The sequence below is a fragment of the Pholis gunnellus genome (assembly GCF_910591455.1).
Source record: "Pholis gunnellus genome assembly, chromosome: 3".
NCBI classification, from domain to species: domain Eukaryota; kingdom Metazoa; phylum Chordata; class Actinopteri; order Perciformes; family Pholidae; genus Pholis; species Pholis gunnellus.
In genome coordinates, this window is record NC_136529.1 from 28,628,059 (window position 1) to 28,646,920 (window position 18,862).

At 40.8% G+C, this 18,862-nt stretch overlaps 3 protein-coding genes across 3 annotated transcripts; 1 reads left to right on the forward strand and 2 right to left on the reverse strand.

Annotated features, from left to right (window-relative positions):
- Window positions 1–2,044: 2,044 nt before the first annotated feature.
- On the forward strand, window positions 2,045–6,764 carry eif6 (eukaryotic translation initiation factor 6). The gene is made up of 7 exons (XM_079156727.1): window positions 2,045–2,111; window positions 3,348–3,497; window positions 4,019–4,104; window positions 4,341–4,516; window positions 4,649–4,825; window positions 5,245–5,429; window positions 5,563–6,764. The coding sequence occupies exons 2-7, from the start codon at window positions 3,391–3,393 to the stop codon at window positions 5,570–5,572; spliced, it is 741 nt and encodes a 246-aa protein (XP_079012853.1). The 5' UTR covers window positions 2,045–2,111; window positions 3,348–3,390; the 3' UTR covers window positions 5,573–6,764.
- Window positions 6,765–7,094: 330 nt separating this feature from the next.
- On the reverse strand, window positions 7,095–13,821 carry map1lc3a (microtubule-associated protein 1 light chain 3 alpha). Its single transcript, XM_079156729.1, has 4 exons — window positions 13,653–13,821; window positions 10,745–10,800; window positions 10,314–10,420; window positions 7,095–8,723 (listed from the first exon to the last, which is right to left on the reverse strand). The coding sequence occupies exons 1-4, from the start codon at window positions 13,690–13,692 to the stop codon at window positions 8,561–8,563; spliced, it is 366 nt and encodes a 121-aa protein (XP_079012855.1). The 5' UTR covers window positions 13,693–13,821; the 3' UTR covers window positions 7,095–8,560.
- A 1,738-nt stretch (window positions 13,822–15,559) lies between these two features.
- On the reverse strand, window positions 15,560–17,536 carry dynlrb1 (dynein, light chain, roadblock-type 1). Its single transcript, XM_079156730.1, has 4 exons — window positions 17,442–17,536; window positions 16,977–17,052; window positions 16,345–16,512; window positions 15,560–16,125 (listed from the first exon to the last, which is right to left on the reverse strand). Exons 1-4 carry the CDS (start codon window positions 17,442–17,444, stop codon window positions 16,082–16,084), a joined length of 291 nt encoding a protein of 96 aa, XP_079012856.1. The 5' UTR covers window positions 17,445–17,536; the 3' UTR covers window positions 15,560–16,081.
- Window positions 17,537–18,862: the final 1,326 nt, after the last annotated feature.

Below are 18,862 nucleotides of genomic sequence, written 5' to 3' on the forward strand. Positions count from 1 at the left end.
GTCTGGTGTGTAGGATCTGGCCCCACCTAGTGTTGAGGTTTCAGATTGCAACCAGCTCAAGACCAACAAAGGTTTCCAATGTTTGGGTTTGGGTTCGGGTCTGGAGGGCATGATTTATTTCCACTTACAGAAGCTCTATTCTCTATTTCTCAAGTCAAAGGAATGCCTACAAATCTGAACATTAGGGAAAAACATGAAAGTTGCCAAGTAAAGAAACTAATCCTGTAGAGCCTTCATCGTATTTTATAGAATGGTTCTGCAACGTTCTTCATCATTCTGAAACAATAACACAACAAATGTGAGGATGACTAGAAGAGATGTCCCAGTGACCTTTATCTTTGACCTTTGACCTCCAAAATCATATCACTTCATCGTGGAGTCCAGGTTGACGTTTGTGCCAAATTTGAAGACATTCCCTCCTAGCGTTCCTGGAAAAAACATAATGCCTGTCGCCGACGAACACTTCCAATAAATCATAAATCTCCCCTTTGAGCTGCTTGTCTGAGTAAATATTAGACTTTTATCAGTTAAAGACTTCTAACCAGTTAGCATGATGGCTAACTGATAGCTAAATCATTTGTGTTCGACATTAAATATCTGCTATAAATGTGTTAATAATTTAAAACGTTAGGCATTTAGAAGGAAAATAAAGTACAGATGTTGAATGTGAGCTGACAGAAATAAGGAGGAGTGAGACCTCCTCTCCTCTCTGAGCGCTGACGCTCTTTGTCTCCTCCCACAGTGACGTCACGCAGGTGGCGAGCTAATGGAGGTGTCAACAAACAAGGACGTCACGCGGGAGCGGCCGCCGTGATTGGCTCAGAGAGGCCGATTCTCTCCCCGGTGCTGCACGAGGAGCCGGGAGGAGCACGAGGTGCCGCGCTCGCGCTCTCGGTTGCCATGCAGGTTTATCACAGAAGAAGAAGAGAAGTCGGTCTGGAGACTTCTTCTTCTTTTAAGTCCCCCTCTTTCACGTGCGCGCAGACACGAGGGGGCACACGCACGCACGCTGAGCATTGGGGGCTGAAAAACATCAGTTGTGAAGCAGCAGATTTAAAAACATGCATAAAGATAAAATAATGAAACTACAAATGATGCATAATATAGTTAAAACAGATGACTTGTGGGTAACAATCATCTCTGCACATTGCACATCTTCTTTATACTATAAACAACTACACATGTGCTGCATGTTTTTATTACACTATTTTCATATATTTATTAGCAATATTTCAAAAAAGATTAACTATTATTAATGATCATTCATTATTATTTATTATTAATAAGTGTCATGAATTATGTATTAATTTGTATTATTGTTTATTATTATATATTCATATTTGTTATTATTCATTACTATTCATTATTATTAGTTGCCATTAATTATTTATTATTTATTATTTATTATTTATTATTTATTATTTATTATTTATTATTTATTATTTATTATTTATTATTTAGTGACGTTGCTGTGCTTCTATTTCTATTTTGTGTTTATTGTTTTGCACTGAAGCACCAATGACCAACAGCATCAGTAAAAGAGTCTGTCATACAGTTAACTAACATAATATAACTTCTAGCTACTGTTTTACTATATATTTTTACTGCTTTAATAAACCATAAGACATGTTGTTGTGATGTTTGTTGCTCTGTAACTATAATATTTTATGAGAAAATTGAATAACGAATAACATTTATTATGAATCATGAATCATGTTCTCAAAATCAAAACACAGAAAAGTTCAGTGCTGGTGTGAAAAATACTTCTGATAGAAACATCTAAATACACAAACATTGCAGACATGTACTCAACATAATGGTACAGAGACAAACCAACATTAATTAAAATGAACTAATTAAAATAATAGAATTGGGATAAATGAACTAACTAAAAGCGTAAAAAGAAAAATAATTGTTCTTTCAAGAGTTCACCATTTGTATACGTTGATATATTCTTTAAATTCACATTAAACTCTAATGTCGTCACTCTGCCCGGATTGTGTTTTTCATAACCACGTGCTACGTCCTACGTCACCACGTTGACCCCGAAGCGGAAGTGAACACGTGTGGTTGAAGAGAATCACCACGCATGTTGAGAGCATCGTACTCAGGTAATAATATATATATATATATATAAGTTGTATGTATAACACATAGTATATAGTAGTACCTCTAAATACCTGTAGTTATAGAAACACACATCACGGTGTATTAAGAATAAGATGTGTGTTGATATAAACATGTTTTCCTCTCTGGCTGCTAAACGGTAAACTTCTGAAAGCTAACCGGCTAACCGTAGCTAACCAGCTAGCATTGGTAGTCACAGCCGCTAAACTCTTGTATTAATTAATTAAGACTAACTTATATGACATTATTACCAGCAGCTCGTGACCAAAGCTATGTGTTTTTAAAACACGTGACACGTTTTCTTCTCTAGCTGCTAAATGTCAAAGCTAACTAGCTAGCCGGCTAGCGTTGGTAGTCCGGCTCAAGTGTCACTGTCGTTAAACTCTTATATGATTTAATAACTCTAACATGTGTGACGTGACCGTGCACACATCTACGTGCGCTGACGTCAATGTGACAGAAGGAAACACACCGTGACGATGAGATGTTGTGTGATTAATGATGATATTACACGATGAGTACGTGAACACGTTCTCTCGGTGGTAGTTCAGAAGACACCAAATGTTCATGTGTCGGTCACGATCAGCGGTTCGACTCCAACAGGATCCATAGTTCCACGTTTATGTCACGAGACCACTGATGATATGTTCGTAATGAAGATGGATGATGTCTCGTGGTGATGCTGTTTAAATCCTATATGAATGCTGCAACAAGCCTCCATGTCATGTTTCTACAGACTGCACAGTGTAGAATATAATTAACATGAATAAGATGAATGTCTCTCGTCTTTACTATCAAACATAAGCGATGTGAGATAACCTACAGTGTTGAATCACAAGTTAATCTGTAGATCACAGTTTACACAGCTGACAGTCATCTGTAAGCTGTTTGAGCTCAGTATATTATTATATATATATATATATATATATATATATATATATATATATATATATATTAAACTGTGAAAGAGGAGAAGCGATCAACGTGTTTATTTCCCGTTTATTGGGTGGGTCCTGAAGGCCTCTCCTCCACACATCTGTCTCACTCACTGGAGCATAAAGAGTTCATCCACAGCAGTTAAACTCACACCGGCTCAAATACCACAGCCGCTGAACTGGTGATTGTTTAATTAACACTAACATGTATAACGTGACTACTAGCAGCTCGTCACTGTGAACACATCTGTGTGTTATTGTTATTAAAACGTGTTGTTGTTTCAGGATCACAAGCTAACCCTCCTCCTCCTCCTCGTTCTTCGTCATCATGGCCGTCAGAGCATCTTTTGAGAAAAACAACGAGATCGGCTGCTTCGCCAAGCTGACCAACACGTACTGTCTGGTGGCGGTCGGCGGCTCGGAAAACTTCTACAGGTGAAAACATTTAACTTCTGTTTTATTACGAGTAGATTTTGATCAGGCGGCCGCATCGCTCCGCTCAAGTCGGTTTGTGTCACGTTAGCACGTTAGCGTGGAGGCTAAAGTTAGTTTCAACGGCCGTGACGTCATCAAAGATCAATCTGTGCAGTTTGACTTATTACAGACAATAACGAGACGATAATTCATATTCAGAGTGAGACGATGAATCTGCTTAATGCAGATTATTATCGCTATGAATGTATTTGTTTGCCAAAGAATTATAAAAATCATCTCCAACGCTTTAATTCCAGGTAATATATCTTTAATTAACATTCGCTGTTTAATGTTTAGTGTGAGAGGGTTCGTGTGACGCTGTTGTGGTGGAGCGTCATCGACAGCTGACGTGTGTGTGTGTGTGTGTGTGTGTGTGTGTGTGTGTGTGTGTGTGTGTGTGTGTGTGTGTGTGTGTGTGTGTGTGTGTGTGTGTGTGTGTGTGTGTGTGTGTGTGTGTGTGTGTGTGTGTGTGTGTGTTGCAGTGTGTTTGAGGGGGAACTGTCTGAAACCATCCCGGTGGTCCATGCCTCCATCGCAGGCTGTCGCATCATCGGGAGGATGTGTGTGGGTGAGTAGTGATGACACACACACACACACACACACACACACACACACACACACACACACACACATACTAACAACACATCGATCCTTTACAGCAACACTTTCCTTTCATCTTTTGATTTGAATCTTTCCTTGTGTTTCCTCACTTTGTCTCCGTTCCTCCTCTTCTCGTGCACCGTGACCTGAACGCTGCACTAAACGTGACACAGAGTGTCTTTACGTGTGTTTGCTGCTCCTCAGGTAACCGTCACGGCCTCATGGTGCCCAACAACACCACGGACCAGGAGCTGCAGCACATCAAGAACTGCCTCCCGGACGCCGTGAGGATCCAGAGGGTGGAGGAGAGGCTGTCTGCTCTCGGCAACGTCATCGCCTGCAACGACTACGTGGCTCTGGTCCACCCCGACCTCGACCGGGTGAGACACACACACACACAACCCTAAACCATTTTATCCATACTAGCACTCTTATCTCTACTGCTTATTGGTTCAGTTCCTTATTAATCGCTGTCTCTCTCTGTCTCCCCCCCCTCCCTCTCTCTCTCTCAGGAGACGGAGGAGATCCTCGCTGACACCATGAAGGTGGAGGTTTTCCGTCAGACGGTGGCTGAGCAGGTCCTGGTCGGCTCCTACAGCGCGTTCAGCAACCAGGGCGGCCTCGTCCACCCGAAGACGTCCATAGAGGACCAGGACGAGCTGTCGTCTCTGCTGCAGGTCCCTCTGGTGGTGAGTTCCTGATCCACCAATCAGAACGCAGCAAGAGCTGTTTCCCTTAAGAAGAGGATCAGAGAACACTAGATTACCACTAATAAGATCCAAACTTAAAAACTCTTCTTCATGACGCTAGCTTTCAGAAGTCTTCATCACTGACAGTCTGTCACTGTAGACACGCCCCTAGACACGCCCCCTACATTATCAAGATGAACGTAAACAAACAACATGGCTGCTGTTAGAACTCACAGCTGTTGAGAGAGAGAGAGAGAGAGAGAGAGAGAGAGAGAGAGAGATCATCTGATCGATCAGACATGACGACACACACACACTCTATATCATGCACTATATTATATATATAATAAATATATATATATTAGAGTGATACCGTCTGTGTGAGTTACCTTTAACCCTGAATCTGACTTCCTGTCCAGGCCGGCACGGTGAACCGGGGCAGTGAGGTCATCGCCGGCGGGATGGTGGTGAACGACTGGTGTGCGTTCTGCGGTCTGGACACCACGAGCACCGAGCTGTCCGTCATCGAGAGCGTCTTCAGGCTCAGCGACTCGGCCCAGCCGTCCGCCATCGCCACCAGCATGAGGGACTCTCTGATCGACAGGTGAGACGCTCTTCATCCTCCTCTTCATCGGTCACACCTGGAGACACAGAGAGTCTACAGACTCTATGATTTAATCTGAAAACAGCTTCAGTATCTTCTGTGATTTTAAACGTCTCCTCTCGTTTCTCGTCAGCATGGCGTAAAGCGCCTCATCAGCGGTTCCCTGAAGGTCTCTGCTGAGGGTCAGACGCCCTCACGAGCCGCTCTGCCTGGTTTCTCTGCAGACGTCCTCTCACCTGCTGCCATGATTTCTACCGTTTCTGTCTTTTTGTTTGTAGCGTTTGGTTTATTCTGTCTAAAACGTTTCCTCGGTTTTGTTGTTTGCAGAGTTCTTTAACGGAGCGACTGTTGTTCTCTCTGAGGATCTGATGTGTCAGCGTTTGTGGCACTAACATGAAAAACCTTTTTAAACAAACGGGTCGGAGTGAGAAGCTCCTCCCAGTTCGGACGGAACAAAAGCTGCTGTTAGGAAAGATCTTAGAATCACATTTATTTCTGTGCCTCATCAACGTCCCCGTAAACCTAAAGTCAGTTCAGCGTGATGAACCGCACCAGCGTGTTTATGACATCATCACTCAAAGATCTTCTTTACTCAAAGATCTGACGTTAGACGTTAGTGAGGACGTTATTGACGTATTAGAGAGAAGCTTCATGAACTCCTCTCAGGCGAGTGAAGCGTCTGATGTTTGTGAACCAACAGGAAGGACGTCTTCGTCTGTCGTGTAAAATGAAATAAATCGTCTCTTTTTATCTGTTTGTGTTCTTTGGAGCTTCACAATGAGTCAGTGAGGTACTCGTATGTTTTACGTTCCTCTATATTTCAGGAGATATTGTTTTTTTATTCGAGAGCTACTTTTCAGTTTCAGGTTTTTCATTGAAACATAAACTAATGAAACATTCATAAACCAGCTGGAGTTCCTCTAAACCTTTAATTTGAAGAATCTCGGCTCATAAATGTTTAGTTTCGTCTTAAACTTCGTATCGAGAGTTTTACAGAGAAACAGTTTGGTTTCTATTAAAGAAACAAATATATTTACTACAAACGTCTTTGACGTTAGATTCAGTTCATGGTGTTTAGATTTGATTCATTCTATAATATTACATTATTTATAGATGAGCTTCTGATCAAACTTGTTCCTCTTCTGGTTTCAACTCCACAGACTTTAAACGAGATTATTTTATGAACGCTAAACATTCTGATTCTAAACTGATGGTTCAGGTTAATCTCTTTTATGTCTCTTATGTGACACAAAGTCTTCTGTTTGTGTTTTGATGTGAGAAACGTTTCTGCTGCCGTCAAAGAGTTAAAGTTTAAATAAATACCAATAAAATACAGATTATTGTATCAGAACTTCTTCTTCTTCTCGTCCATTAATCTTTTCTGGCGACCCTCTGGAGGGGCCCGGCCCTTATGTTGGGACCCTCTGGACTAAACTAGTTCACTGTATATAAAGTACTTCATATATAATAATATATATATAATAATATATCAGTCACAGGAGACATTTGTCTGCAGAATAAGTACATTTGATACTTTTAAACTTGACCTCGTGATGAAGTATTGTGACGTGTGGAGGGCTGTAGTGCCCCCTGCTGGTAAACACAGAACATCATTTAATAAAAGAGACTTTACATGAACAACAATGAGACAAACACATCTTAAAGGCAACTTTTTTCATTTATTGGCAACTGCTGAGACAGATGTTGCATCAATGCGTTTATATACAGGATGTGAGGAAGCCTGAAGAACTACAGCTGGATTATAGGGTCGTTTATACGCAACACATCTCTCATTAAACATACACTTATTTTCAGTTTTTGGTTTCGGGAAACATCTAAAATGACTTTTTTTTCTCTTTCTAAATCAAATAATACAATTATATGAATTGCGTAAAATCAATAAACATTAATACAAAATAAAAGTAAAGTAAAAACATGCAGGTTTGTAGTGCATCACGACCGTTTCTGTCTATAAAGTCTCAAAGGAAGGCAAGACGAACACAATAAAACATCGTTATATAGATACACTCATAATTCATAAATTCTATGCCAACTCTTCTTTTAATATTTGTATTAATTTATGTGCAAAAGAAGCTCATTCATTTCAGACATTTAATACATTTTTTAATCATGTCTAATGTTCGTGACGTTTTATTACAAGCTGTGCAGCACGAGGGGGAGGGGGGGGGGGGGGGGGGCTGTGTTGCAGGTGAGTGATTTGTGCTGACGGGGCAAAAAGATTTCAGTCTGTTAGCATGCTGTTGACCTGCCTGTGGTTGGTGATGCTAATTTTAATGCTAACTTCCCTTCTGTGACGGAGCGGTTGAGTTACTCTGGGGGGGGGGGGGGGGGGGGGAGATATTGCACATGTGAAATTACTGTTAATTTCAGAGTATTACAGTCATTTTTTGTTAGCCTGATTGTTAGCTTCTGGACTAGCTTCAGGCTAACGGTGTTCATGAAGGATTCAAACAAACTGAGAACGAGCGACGTAACACAAACTACAACTAAAGAGGATGACTACAAAATAAAAACTACAATGTGAGTTAAAAACAACAATCACTGCCGACCTAGCGTCTAGCTTTGCACTACTGCTTTTAGAGAAGAACGAGTCAGGAAGTATCAGACATCAGTGACATCATCAGCTTCTCATGACATCACCGGACTCTTGACCTGGTTTCAAGTTTAGCTTCGTCTAACACACACACACACACATGTCTGTTTCTTCTTTTTTTTAAGCATGAAAATGTATTTTAACTCTCTGGTTTAACTCTCCCATTGGTTGGTTTTATCCCAGTCTGCGTGGGACCAAAAGAAGAGAGGAGAGAAAATCAAATCAGGTGTGAGTCTGACTTCTAAACAGTGAGGACAGGAGAGAGACTCACACGGGACGTCCTGTGGGTTAATAGTGTTGTACTGACCAATAACAAGAGGGGGCGGGGCTACGGCGAGAGAGGGGGAGGAGTCACAGGACGGGTTGCTGCTGCCTGGGCTTGCAACGCAACAGGATGGAGGAGGTTGCTCCACCATCTGCCTCTCTCTCTCTCTCTCTTCTCTCCCTTCTCCTCCCAGCATCTGAAGATGCCCCCCCCCCCCCCCCCCCCCCCCCCCTCACCCCTCCACATCCCTCCCTAGCAGCCGAAGGTCTCCTGCGAGGCGTAGACCATGTAGAGGAAGCCGTCCTCGTCTCTCTCCTGCTCGTAGATCTCAGAGATGGGCGTGGACACGGACACCATGCTGTGCTGGTTGACCAGCAGGAAGAAGGCCTGAGTGGGGTTCAGCTGCAGCCGACGCCTGGGGGGGGGGGAGAGAAACATGTAATAACGTCCTCCTTCCTCCTCCTTCTTTCCTTCTCCTCCTTTCTCCTTAAAATGTAAGGATGCAATCATAACAGTAAAGTGAGGCATCACTGGCTATAAAGTATCCAGTTTTCTGACGTCTAAGTGGTCAAAAGAAGAAGAAGATGAAGAAGAAGAAGAACTGGTTTTCCATTCTGCTCATTGTGCCTCCCTCCCTCCTTTCCTTCCTCCCTCCCTCCTTCCTCCCTCTGCTCTTCCGGCCCGTGACCAACCAATCGATGGCGGTCCATCCTCCTCCTTTAGGACAGGAAACCTCTTTCAGCGCGGGTCCTTCTTATTGATCGGTAAGATGATCTGACGGGACGTAAAAGGAGCCGCAGAGCTTTACTCTAATGTTATTAATATTAATGTGTTATGGTTTGTACTAATGTATTATTAGAAGAAGCTGTGGAAAAAGGAACGACAGCACCAACAGAGGCTTATTGCTCATCTTCATTCATAAAATAGAAACCGTGGAGAAGATTCTCAGAAAGATTCCTCTCCACGCAGCTCTAGTGGGAGGAGCTACGATGTGAGGGGGAGGGGCCACACGGCAAAGAGGAGGAGGAGCTACGTTAGTCAAACGGAAAGCACCTTTGGTACTCTGTTGTTTTGAGGAAGTGACTTCGACAGAATCAAAGACCAATGAGTGAGCAGGGATTAAGAGGTTGTGACCAATAGGAGAGCAGCAGTCTCTCATCTTCTTCCTGTTTGTGAGCTCAGAGTAAAAAGCTGAATAGATCTCTGCATGTTCTCTCTAAGACATGAGAGTTTAGAACTTATTGAACGTGTGAATGGAAGCTGGAGAACGCTGCTGGAGAACCCTGCTGGAGAACACGGTGACCAACATGCAGAGAACGTGAGACGACAGCCGGTGAGTGTTCGTCCACTAAAACACATCGAGGTGAAGTTTGTTGAGGTTCTCACGTCTCACACAGCGTGTGTGTTTAATGTGCATTCATATTTACCATCATCCACGTTTTAGTGGTGAATATGATGAACATAGAGGCATGAACAGGTTCTAACCCAGAGAGAACCGTTACAACATCAACTCTTCATCACTACTGGCCTCGTGTTGGTGTTCTGACGAGTGACACAGAAGCTCTGAAGCTACTTGTTTAAAGTACCCAGCAGACCTTTTTAATACGCAACTTCAGCCAAGAGACTCGTTTCCTCTTGAGGATCACAACAACCTGTCAACAACGTCAGGTTTCATTTCATACTCATTCATGAATCTAATCGTGTTTCAGCTCGAGTCAAACCTCTCGGCTCTAGAGATCCTCAACACGCCGCTAATTTGTGTGATCGGAGGAATTTGTGTCAAATGACCTGATTTACAGAAATAACTGCTTTTTATATTTCTGCCTCATCAGAGTGAAAGATAACGAGCAGCGACGACATCGACCCGCTCACGTACAAGAGTCCAATCTGAACTAACTTCTGTTGTTCTACGTCTGAATGTAAAGAGAAGCAGAGGATCGTACACACACACACACATAAACATGTTTATGTGTGTGTGTGTGTGTGTGTGTGTGTGTGTGTGTACCTGATGATCTTGACCAGCTCGCTCATGTTCACGTGGTCCGGTACCAGGAACTTGGTTTTGTCCAGGACAGGAAGCTGCTTCTCTCCCTTGTATCTCTCGATGATCACCTGCAGCAAACACAACGTTCTGTGAGTCGCTCTGTCACGAAGTCGTACATCCTGAATGAACGCACACTTCACACCACAGCGTGTGCTAAAAGTCAAATGTTAACGTTGTGATCAAACACACGAGTCTATTTTATCATACTTTGATAGAACCAGGATCTGTTTGCAGTCGTTATGCTAAGCTAAGCGGTAGCTTTATATTTACTGTACACAGTCTGACTTGTAGTATAATGTATCTTTGTCCTGTTTACGTGTGTATTTCACATTATTATCTGTATATCGTCACCAGCGAGGTGCGATGTGTTGGAATCAGCAGCAGCAGCTTACGGGGATCTTGTTGGGGTGCTGATCCCGGATCTGCTGGACCTCTTTGCACCGGTCAGCTGTGGGCAACAAAAGACGAGTTCATCAGCAACAAGGAGCTCACATTTAAATAAAAATAGAAGTCATCTTTCCCAGACACGGAGCTGTGAGTTACAGTCTGGTTCTGGTTACTTTAGTTCACAATGAGGAATGTGTTCAGAACAAACAAACCCTTACGGTATGATTTAGGACTTCTGTTTATTCAATTTAACCAAAGCACACTAACAACAGCAAATGTTAAGCAGCCTGAATAGTTCACGACAGAAACGCACTGAAATAAAACGACAAATATACAAATAAACGTGTGAGCCGAACGCTAAGCTGAGGGTTTGTAGTTTAATTTGGTCTTTTCCCTCAGGGGGGGGGGGCAAAAGCATATGGGTCACGTATAAACAATAATCCGTCCTCATGATTAATTCATGAATTTCTGGCGCTGGAAGAACAGGAAGTGAGTGAACGTTTAGATGAAGTGATGACGGCTGGACCGGCAGATGAAAGTAATTCATTTAGAGTTTGTGTTGTGAGACGATGAAGAGTTCACAGTCAGCTTCACCAGCAGCTCAGTGAGCCGCTGGCTGTCAGAACATAACGACACGCTTTCTATTCATTGAGTCAAGAATCGTCTTGAACAGAATCTCTCTCTAATGGTGCGATAGCCAGAGACTAACTCCTACATTATACATCGACATACTGTGTCTTTATAACTCTTATCATTTTACTTACAAATGAATGTTTTCATTCTCTGTGTGGACTTCATTTGCATATCATCTGTTAGTTAACATTAGGGCTGCAACAACGAATCGATAAAATCGATACAAATCGATTATTAAAAGACTTGGCAACGAATTTCACTATCGATTCGTTGTGTTGCGCGATTATTACGCCACTCAACAAGTGGCGGAGATGTGTGAGTGTTCACAGCAGCAGGAATAACGGAACAGGACTCCTTGACCGGCGTATAAACGTTGCCACGACAACACCGGAAGTTGATTTACGCGATTTGTATTATTTTTAGTTTATTTCTGCAATTATAATACATTACATTTACTGCCATTTTGGGTTCCTTGTGTTAAACTCGTAACCGTGTTGCCGTTGTTTTACTTATGATAGACGAGCTTTTGTTTTTGTAACGTGACCATTAAACCGGAAGTTAAGCGGAGCTCAGAAAGATGAGAAATGGCGGGAGAAAACAGCGAACTTTTTCTTCCCCGTCTGTTATTCTACTGCTGGTCCACCAGAACACGGTGACGTTTATTCAGTTCAGAGGCGTGGGTAAACCCGCTGAACCCCACTCCTGATATTAGTCCATTTATTTTTTTAAATAATGACTTTAACAGCTCAGGGATGTTCAACCTGTTTGTGCACTTTGTGAAGATGTGTTGCTCTGTGAATGTGCACTGTCAGTTCTGTTTTTGATTAAAGGGTTGGAAATTAATGCTTTTTTGTTTTTTTTATCCGATTCATCGATTAATCGAACAAATAATCGACAGATTAATCGATTATTAAAATGATCGTTAGTTGCAGCCCTAGTTAACATCTCTTTTCTTCTGCAGCTTTAGTCTCTTTCACTTTGTAATGTTTTGAACCTCCTCACTTAGTTCACAACAGACACTTCTCTCTGGAAGAAAAGACATATTTCAGGAAACATGAGCTGCTTTAGTTTTAAATCTCTGTCCGGGGTTCAGAGCTCAGATGGTTCTGAGGAGCGACGGTGAAAGAACTCTTTGTTTTCGGTTGAGGGGGTTTGTTTCCTTCTTCTCCCCCGGCTAAGGGAAGAGTCTGAGTGTTAGAACATTCATCTAATGATACTGTTGGTTCAGGCTAGATCAAATTTAAAAGATATCACAATTTATAATCCAATTCTCTTTCTGGCTTTGCATCAAAACAGTCAATGTTCCGTTCATTTCTTGAGTATCTGCTTCTTTTAAAGAGTACTTCTTTCACTACCGGCTCTATTACTCCTGCTTATGATCACACTCTAGGTTCAGACTCATCCCGTGTGCTAACAGTGTGTAACGGTGTATGACGCTTTGTCTGTAAACAGACCTGACAACCCTTTGTTTACAGCATACTTTGTACCCAACTACTAATATTAAACTGAACAATCCAACTAGTTAACATGACATCTGTTTCTTTGTTATGCAACACCATGGTGATGTGTGTCAGTGTGACACAGAAGGGAAACAGGTCAACAGACCCAGCACTGCTCTAGATTATCACTATAAAACATTATGATGGTGTGTAGCCTGAGAGGACCTTATAAACAGGTTATAACCAAACACAACAACACATTCTTATCCCTCATTTCTGTGAATAAGCAGCTTATGCAACAGAGAGCGTGAGCTCCTCCTTCGCAGAGGCCGTCGCTCAGCATCAAGTTACAACATGAATCAGTGAACACGTGTACCGAGATAATGTGTCAGCACAAGTTGTTTTCCTTTTAAAGCAAACACTCTATGTTTACTGCTAGCATAGCATAGCCCAGCTAGCTTACCCAGAACAAGCTGGTTATGGCCTTAGTAGCTTCAAGGCTAATGTGACCGTGACCCAGAAGGCTTTTAGACATTAGCAGCCAAAAGAGATCAACAACAGGACAACAAATACTGTCATTTTATCTGATATTTAACATATTTTAGCACCAGAAAAAACTAATCTTTTCTAAACTTGACTTCTTGAGCTTCTGTCCCATGTTGTTAACAATCTGAGCTATAAAAACATAGCTTTGTAACGGCTACAACACACACAACACACAAGTAAACACCATGTAACTACACTTGTCAACAGACATGCTAGGTGGCTAGCAGGCCGGCTAACTACTTAGCATGCTACCTAGCTTAAAACAAAACGCCGCCTCTGAGGTGGTTTTTCTTACCAAATGTCCTCCTTTGTTTGAAGGGTCTGTCGGACGGCATCTCTGTCGGCGTTATTACACAGTTATAAACTAGTTAATTGTGCAGTATAGCTGCTTTATAACGTTCTGTTGAGTGTCTCTGGTGGTCTCTCTCTCTCTGTCTGTCTCTCTGTGTCTATGTCTCTCTCTCTCTCTGGTCTCAGTCTGAAGCTCCGGAACAAACAAAGCAAAGTATAAACCGAGGCGCTGACGTCATCCACTGGATTTAAAGGGGCCGTTCACCAGTTAGTCTCTGAGCGTCTGTATTACACCTTTATTAACACTGTCACTTTAATTACGATAGTTTGACCGTTGAAGCTATAACATGTTTAGATATTTCATATGTAATCAATTCAGCGCTTTCAAAAATATGAAAACATTCAAATATACAAACATGTACCCAACATAATGGTACAGAGAAATAAGAACATTCATTTAAATAACGTCAAATCATAATAATAATAATTAGTATACAAAAACAGGGAGGAATGTACTTTAATAATATAACATAATAATAATATAAAAACATACATTATACTAAGGAGTTGACTGCAGTTTTATTATTATAATTATTAGTATGAAAGTCTTAATATAATATTTAAATTTGCATAAATATCTAGTGAAATGACTTTTTATGTATATTTATCATTATCAGTGCCTTTTGAGTACCCTTTAAAAAAACATTGATTGTTATATTTAAACTGTATATTTGTACACTCGATTTAGATGTTATTAGTTTAACACAATATATGTTGTTTCATTGAAGTCCAACAAGTAACTGAATGTATACAACAGTAGAATAAATGCATTAAAGATTCTGGTTCATGATTGCAAAAACTGCATTTGTTTTCAACATCTGAGAATTCAGAGAAATACAGATGTGTTGGATATATATTTAGTAACATATTAATGTAGACTTTATTCTTATTGGACCTTCAGCGCTGAGTCATTTACTGACAGGAAATGATGCAAGACTTCTGGCCAGCAGTCAAACCTGTTTTGGTAAAATAACGCTGATGCTGCGTTTGTTTTTACAGCTGAAACATGTTTTTATCTCATTTTACGGGAATTGTTTTTACAATAGATATAGTGTACATATTTCATAATATTTTTATATTTGTGTTGTGAATGTTTCTATTTGTTTCTTGACTTTGTTTCATTTTATGTACAGAGCGTTTCAGCCTCTTTTAGCTCCTTGTTTTGGTTTAACAGCCCGGGAATGAGGCTAAAAACATGCAAATGAATGCTAATGTAGCTCTTTGTCTGCTAAATGTGAGTAAGCAACTGTTGGCTAACACGATCATCAAAACCACGTTATAGGTGATAACATGCACAAATGTATTATGAGACAATGGGGCCCTGGGAACAGACATGTAAAGGGTCCCAGAGACACAGTTTTGGTCATTTTAATCTCTTTGTCGTCTCTTTGAATCTCATTGCATCTCTATTTGACATGATTTTGCATCTCTTTGGCATCGTTTCTTTTCAGACATTTTGAGTCTCTTCGTAGTTGTTTTGCACCTCTGTTGCTGTTTGGTTTATTTTTAGACATTTAGCATAAAGTTGTAGTGGGTTTGCATATCTTTATTTGTTTAAAGACTCGTTTTGCGTCTCTTTGACGTCACTTTGAGACTTCCCATTAAGAAATATTAGCAGCAACTTTAAACAGAAGCTCAGGTCCAGGGGCCTCTAACCTGTAGCCGAGTTCTCCTGCTCACAGAGCTGTGCCGCAACAACTACAAGTACCAGAATGCATTGCGTGCATGCTTCTAACACCCGAAGATCCCCGACCATAATCCTCCACACACCGCTCCACTGAGTTTGATTTAAGTGCCAAACTAATAATATAAATATCAGCAAAATGTAAATAAAGTACACGACAACACAAAAACATTTAGAGTTTTTTAATTTCTTAAAAATAACCATCAGAACCTTGACGCAGCAGAGAAGCGTTCGTATGTAAATACTGGACTTCAACATCTTTTGCCAACAAAACAATAAATAATCTCAAGTGAGAAACATCCTCTAACTTAAAGATGAGCTCTGGTTTCTCTCTCGTGTACACTGTGTACTTCACAGCTGTCTAGTTTCAAGGTATTTTAATAGGTGTGTACTTCTCACTATGTGCTACAAATACCTGTGAAATAAACACAGCGACATGAAGTACAGTTAGAGAGACGACGCCCAGCTGGAATGCTAAAACATGGAAAAAGAAATGTGCCTGTCGTCTGGTTCACACGTCTCCATTTAATTTCATCCACCAATCAGATCGTGTCGTTACTTCCTGGTACAGCAGGAGCATAAGGAGCTTCTGGTAAACGGGTTCGTTTGATTTTAGAGAGACAGAGACGATGTTTTTAAATATGAAAGAGAGACAAAGAGTGGCGAGTCGAGCTGAAGCTCCTCCTCCTTCAGTCCGATGGATTCTGAATGACGATCAAGAAATAGTCTTTATCTGAGAGGAGAAGAGACAAACATTAAACTCGATATAGTACTCAAGGGTTTCATGTTCGCTGCTGCTTGTTGGGACAGAAAAGTTCAATATAACATTTGTTTATCCACACATTTGTGTCTTTCTGAGTATTTGACGCCCGTATATGTTGCATTATATTTCAGATGTTTGCTCATTAACTGTAGAGGTGGTGGTTCGGTCCTCACGTCCAGGTGTTCTCACCTGGAGCGATCATGATCTCGTTCTTCTTGGAGCGGATGCGGAGGAAGGTGAGGTCGTTCTGGGGGTCGATGTCTCGTATGGTGCTCCTCGCCTTCATCACCAGCTGGTGGATCAGACCCGCGTACTGCACCGTGCTGGGGTTGTCCAGAGTCGTCTTCACGGGGATCCCTGAGAGGAACGAGGGTCATTTACATATTAATGTAAGACAACCAGATATTATAGACTTACTGATTCACAAAGAAGGTAAACAGCAGATCAATTAATCATAGTTATGATTAGGAAAGAGAGACAAAACGAGAGACGCACCAAGAAATAACGGTTGAGATGAATCATTCCTGATTGCTGCAGTTATTAATGCTGGTGAACCATCATTAATGGGTGGTGTTAGCTGGTTAAACATCATTAACGGGTGGTGTTAGCTGGTGAACCATCATTAACGGGTGGTGTTAGCTGGTGAACCATCATTAATGGGTGGTGTTAGCTGGTTAAACATCATTAATGGGTGGTGTTAGCTGGTGAACCATCATTAACGGGTGGTGTTAGCTGGTGAACCATCATTAATGGGTGGTGTTGTGGCTGTTGTGGCCTAGCCAGGGTTAAGGCTAACCCTGGTCTTTCTTGAATCGTCTCACCTTCTGAGTTGACGATGATGATTCCCTGAACTCCGTTCTGGCTCTGGATCCTCTTCAGAGTTTCCTCTACTTCAGCCTGTAAAAGACGAGTTAGCATCAATTAACACGGCTACAGCATCATCTAACACGGCTACAGAAGCGACTGAAACACCTCAGGTTAACACACCTATAGCATCATTTAACACGGCTACAGCATCATCTAACACGGCTACAGAAGCGGCTGAAACACCTCAGGTTAACACAAAACGATGAGACAACAACATCTTCACCAGTGAACCTCAGACTAGCTGCTGTCAACACCGTAAAAACCACTAAACCGAGCTAAACTGACAACGCCCAACTAGCATTAATAAGCTAGCCGCGGTTAGCATGTCATTAAACCTCTTTTTACCTCTAAATAGTCCGTCACAGCGGACATATGAACGTGTTTATGTAATAACCGTGTATGTGATCATCACTTCCTACCATTTTAGTGATATGAGGAGAGATCTGCGTCACAAACGAGTCTCCGAGCTCAGCAGAACAACAGCTAACGGCTCAGTTCTCGTTGCTAAGAGAAAACAACTGACGTCAACTTCCGGGTCAAGTGTCTTAATGTTGCGTTCATGGTCCTCAGCAGAAATTGGGAGACACAGCCGTCATGTTATACAACATAAATAAACACGAACTACTCTGTTATGATCCAAGTTTCTGAACTCTAAAAATACATTCTGTGGAGCAACAAGCGGCGGAGGAAGTATTTAGATCACGTACTGAAGTAAAATTACTCATACCACACTGTAAAAATACTCTGTTACAAGGAAAAGTATATAAGTATAATAAAATTGCATTGTAGTATTAAAAGTACTCAATGCAGAAAGTGACAATTTTTCTTCAACAATTATCAAAATAGCCAATTATTTTTCTATCAATCGACTAATTGATTAATCGAGCGTTGTGTTGTGAAGTTCAATTTTCAGCATAAACCTCACGATTCTTTTTCTATAGTTTGTGCGCAAAAGTCTTTAAGTCTTTGTAAAGTGAATGAGGTGGAGTAGAAAGTGGAATGAAAGTACTCAAGAACAAATTTGAGGTACTTTTACTTCAGTATAGACTAATATTTAATGAAATGTACTTGGTTACTTTCCACCACTGGGACCATCAAGGAAACATTGGGGAAAGAATTTTATATTTTAACAGCTGCTCACTTACGAGAGAAAAATGGACATTTAATATTATATAAAAGTTTTTCTGCACACTTTTTTTATTTCCTCTTCAGCCAAAAGAAAGTAGTGAAGAACATTCCAGATGTTATAAAACACTTTCTTATGTTTTGTGTTATTTTTAAAAACAACATGAATGATCTTTTTGAATGTTATTAATTAGTTTATTTTACTCAAGAAGAAACAAAACCGAATACCTCACGAGACGTTCATGTCTTTTTCTAATTAATGTTTCTCGTGAGGGATAAGAATGTAAACAATGTGGGCGCAGCCAGCTTCTCTCATCAAGTCAGACACAAACAGACAAGTCAGGACCGGAAGTCTGGAGATGTTGCCTTCAAAGTAAAACAGGATGAAAATAAATCAAGTTTTTACACAAAGGGACGGCTGAGTTCAACTCGAGGCAAATACAATTCTGTGAGAAAGAAAAACATATTTAACATTTAAGTTTGTATCTCTCGAAAAGTCCCTTTGAGATAAAAGAATGATCCACCTGTAAAATAACATCAGGTCACCAGATCCAGATCCATCAATCCAGGTCTTCATTAGTCTCTGTTGATATCAGATTAAGATTATAAAACATTCTTATCACCCAGTGCGATAATAAGATGATTTATTTTATTTATTTTATTTATTTTATTTATTTTATTTATTTTATTTATTTTATTTATTTTATTTAATTGA

Excerpts from the sequence above, each read along its gene's own strand:
- eif6 (XM_079156727.1), top strand. The coding sequence starts at position 3,391 with ATGGCCGTCAGAGCATCTTTTGAGAAAAACAACGAGATCGGCTGCTTC. Across the intron at positions 3,498-4,018 it reads GGCTCGGAAAACTTCTACAG|TGTGTTTGAGGGGGAACTGT; the intron begins GTGAAAACATTT and ends TGTGTGTTGCAG. Across the intron at positions 4,105-4,340 it reads CATCGGGAGGATGTGTGTGG|GTAACCGTCACGGCCTCATG; the intron begins GTGAGTAGTGAT and ends GCTGCTCCTCAG.
- map1lc3a (XM_079156729.1), bottom strand. The coding sequence starts at position 13,692 with ATGCCGTCCGACAGACCCTTCAAACAAAGGAGGACATTTG. Across the intron at positions 10,421-10,744 it reads AGCACCCCAACAAGATCCCC|GTGATCATCGAGAGATACAA; the intron begins GTAAGCTGCTGC and ends TGTTTGCTGCAG. Across the intron at positions 8,724-10,313 it reads GAGCTGGTCAAGATCATCAG|GCGTCGGCTGCAGCTGAACC; the intron begins GTACACACACAC and ends CCCCCCCCCCAG.
- dynlrb1 (XM_079156730.1), bottom strand. Across the intron at positions 16,513-16,976 it reads CATCATCGTCAACTCAGAAG|GGATCCCCGTGAAGACGACT; the intron begins GTGAGACGATTC and ends CGTTCCTCTCAG. Across the intron at positions 16,126-16,344 it reads CGAGATCATGATCGCTCCAG|ATAAAGACTATTTCTTGATC; the intron begins GTGAGAACACCT and ends TTCTCCTCTCAG.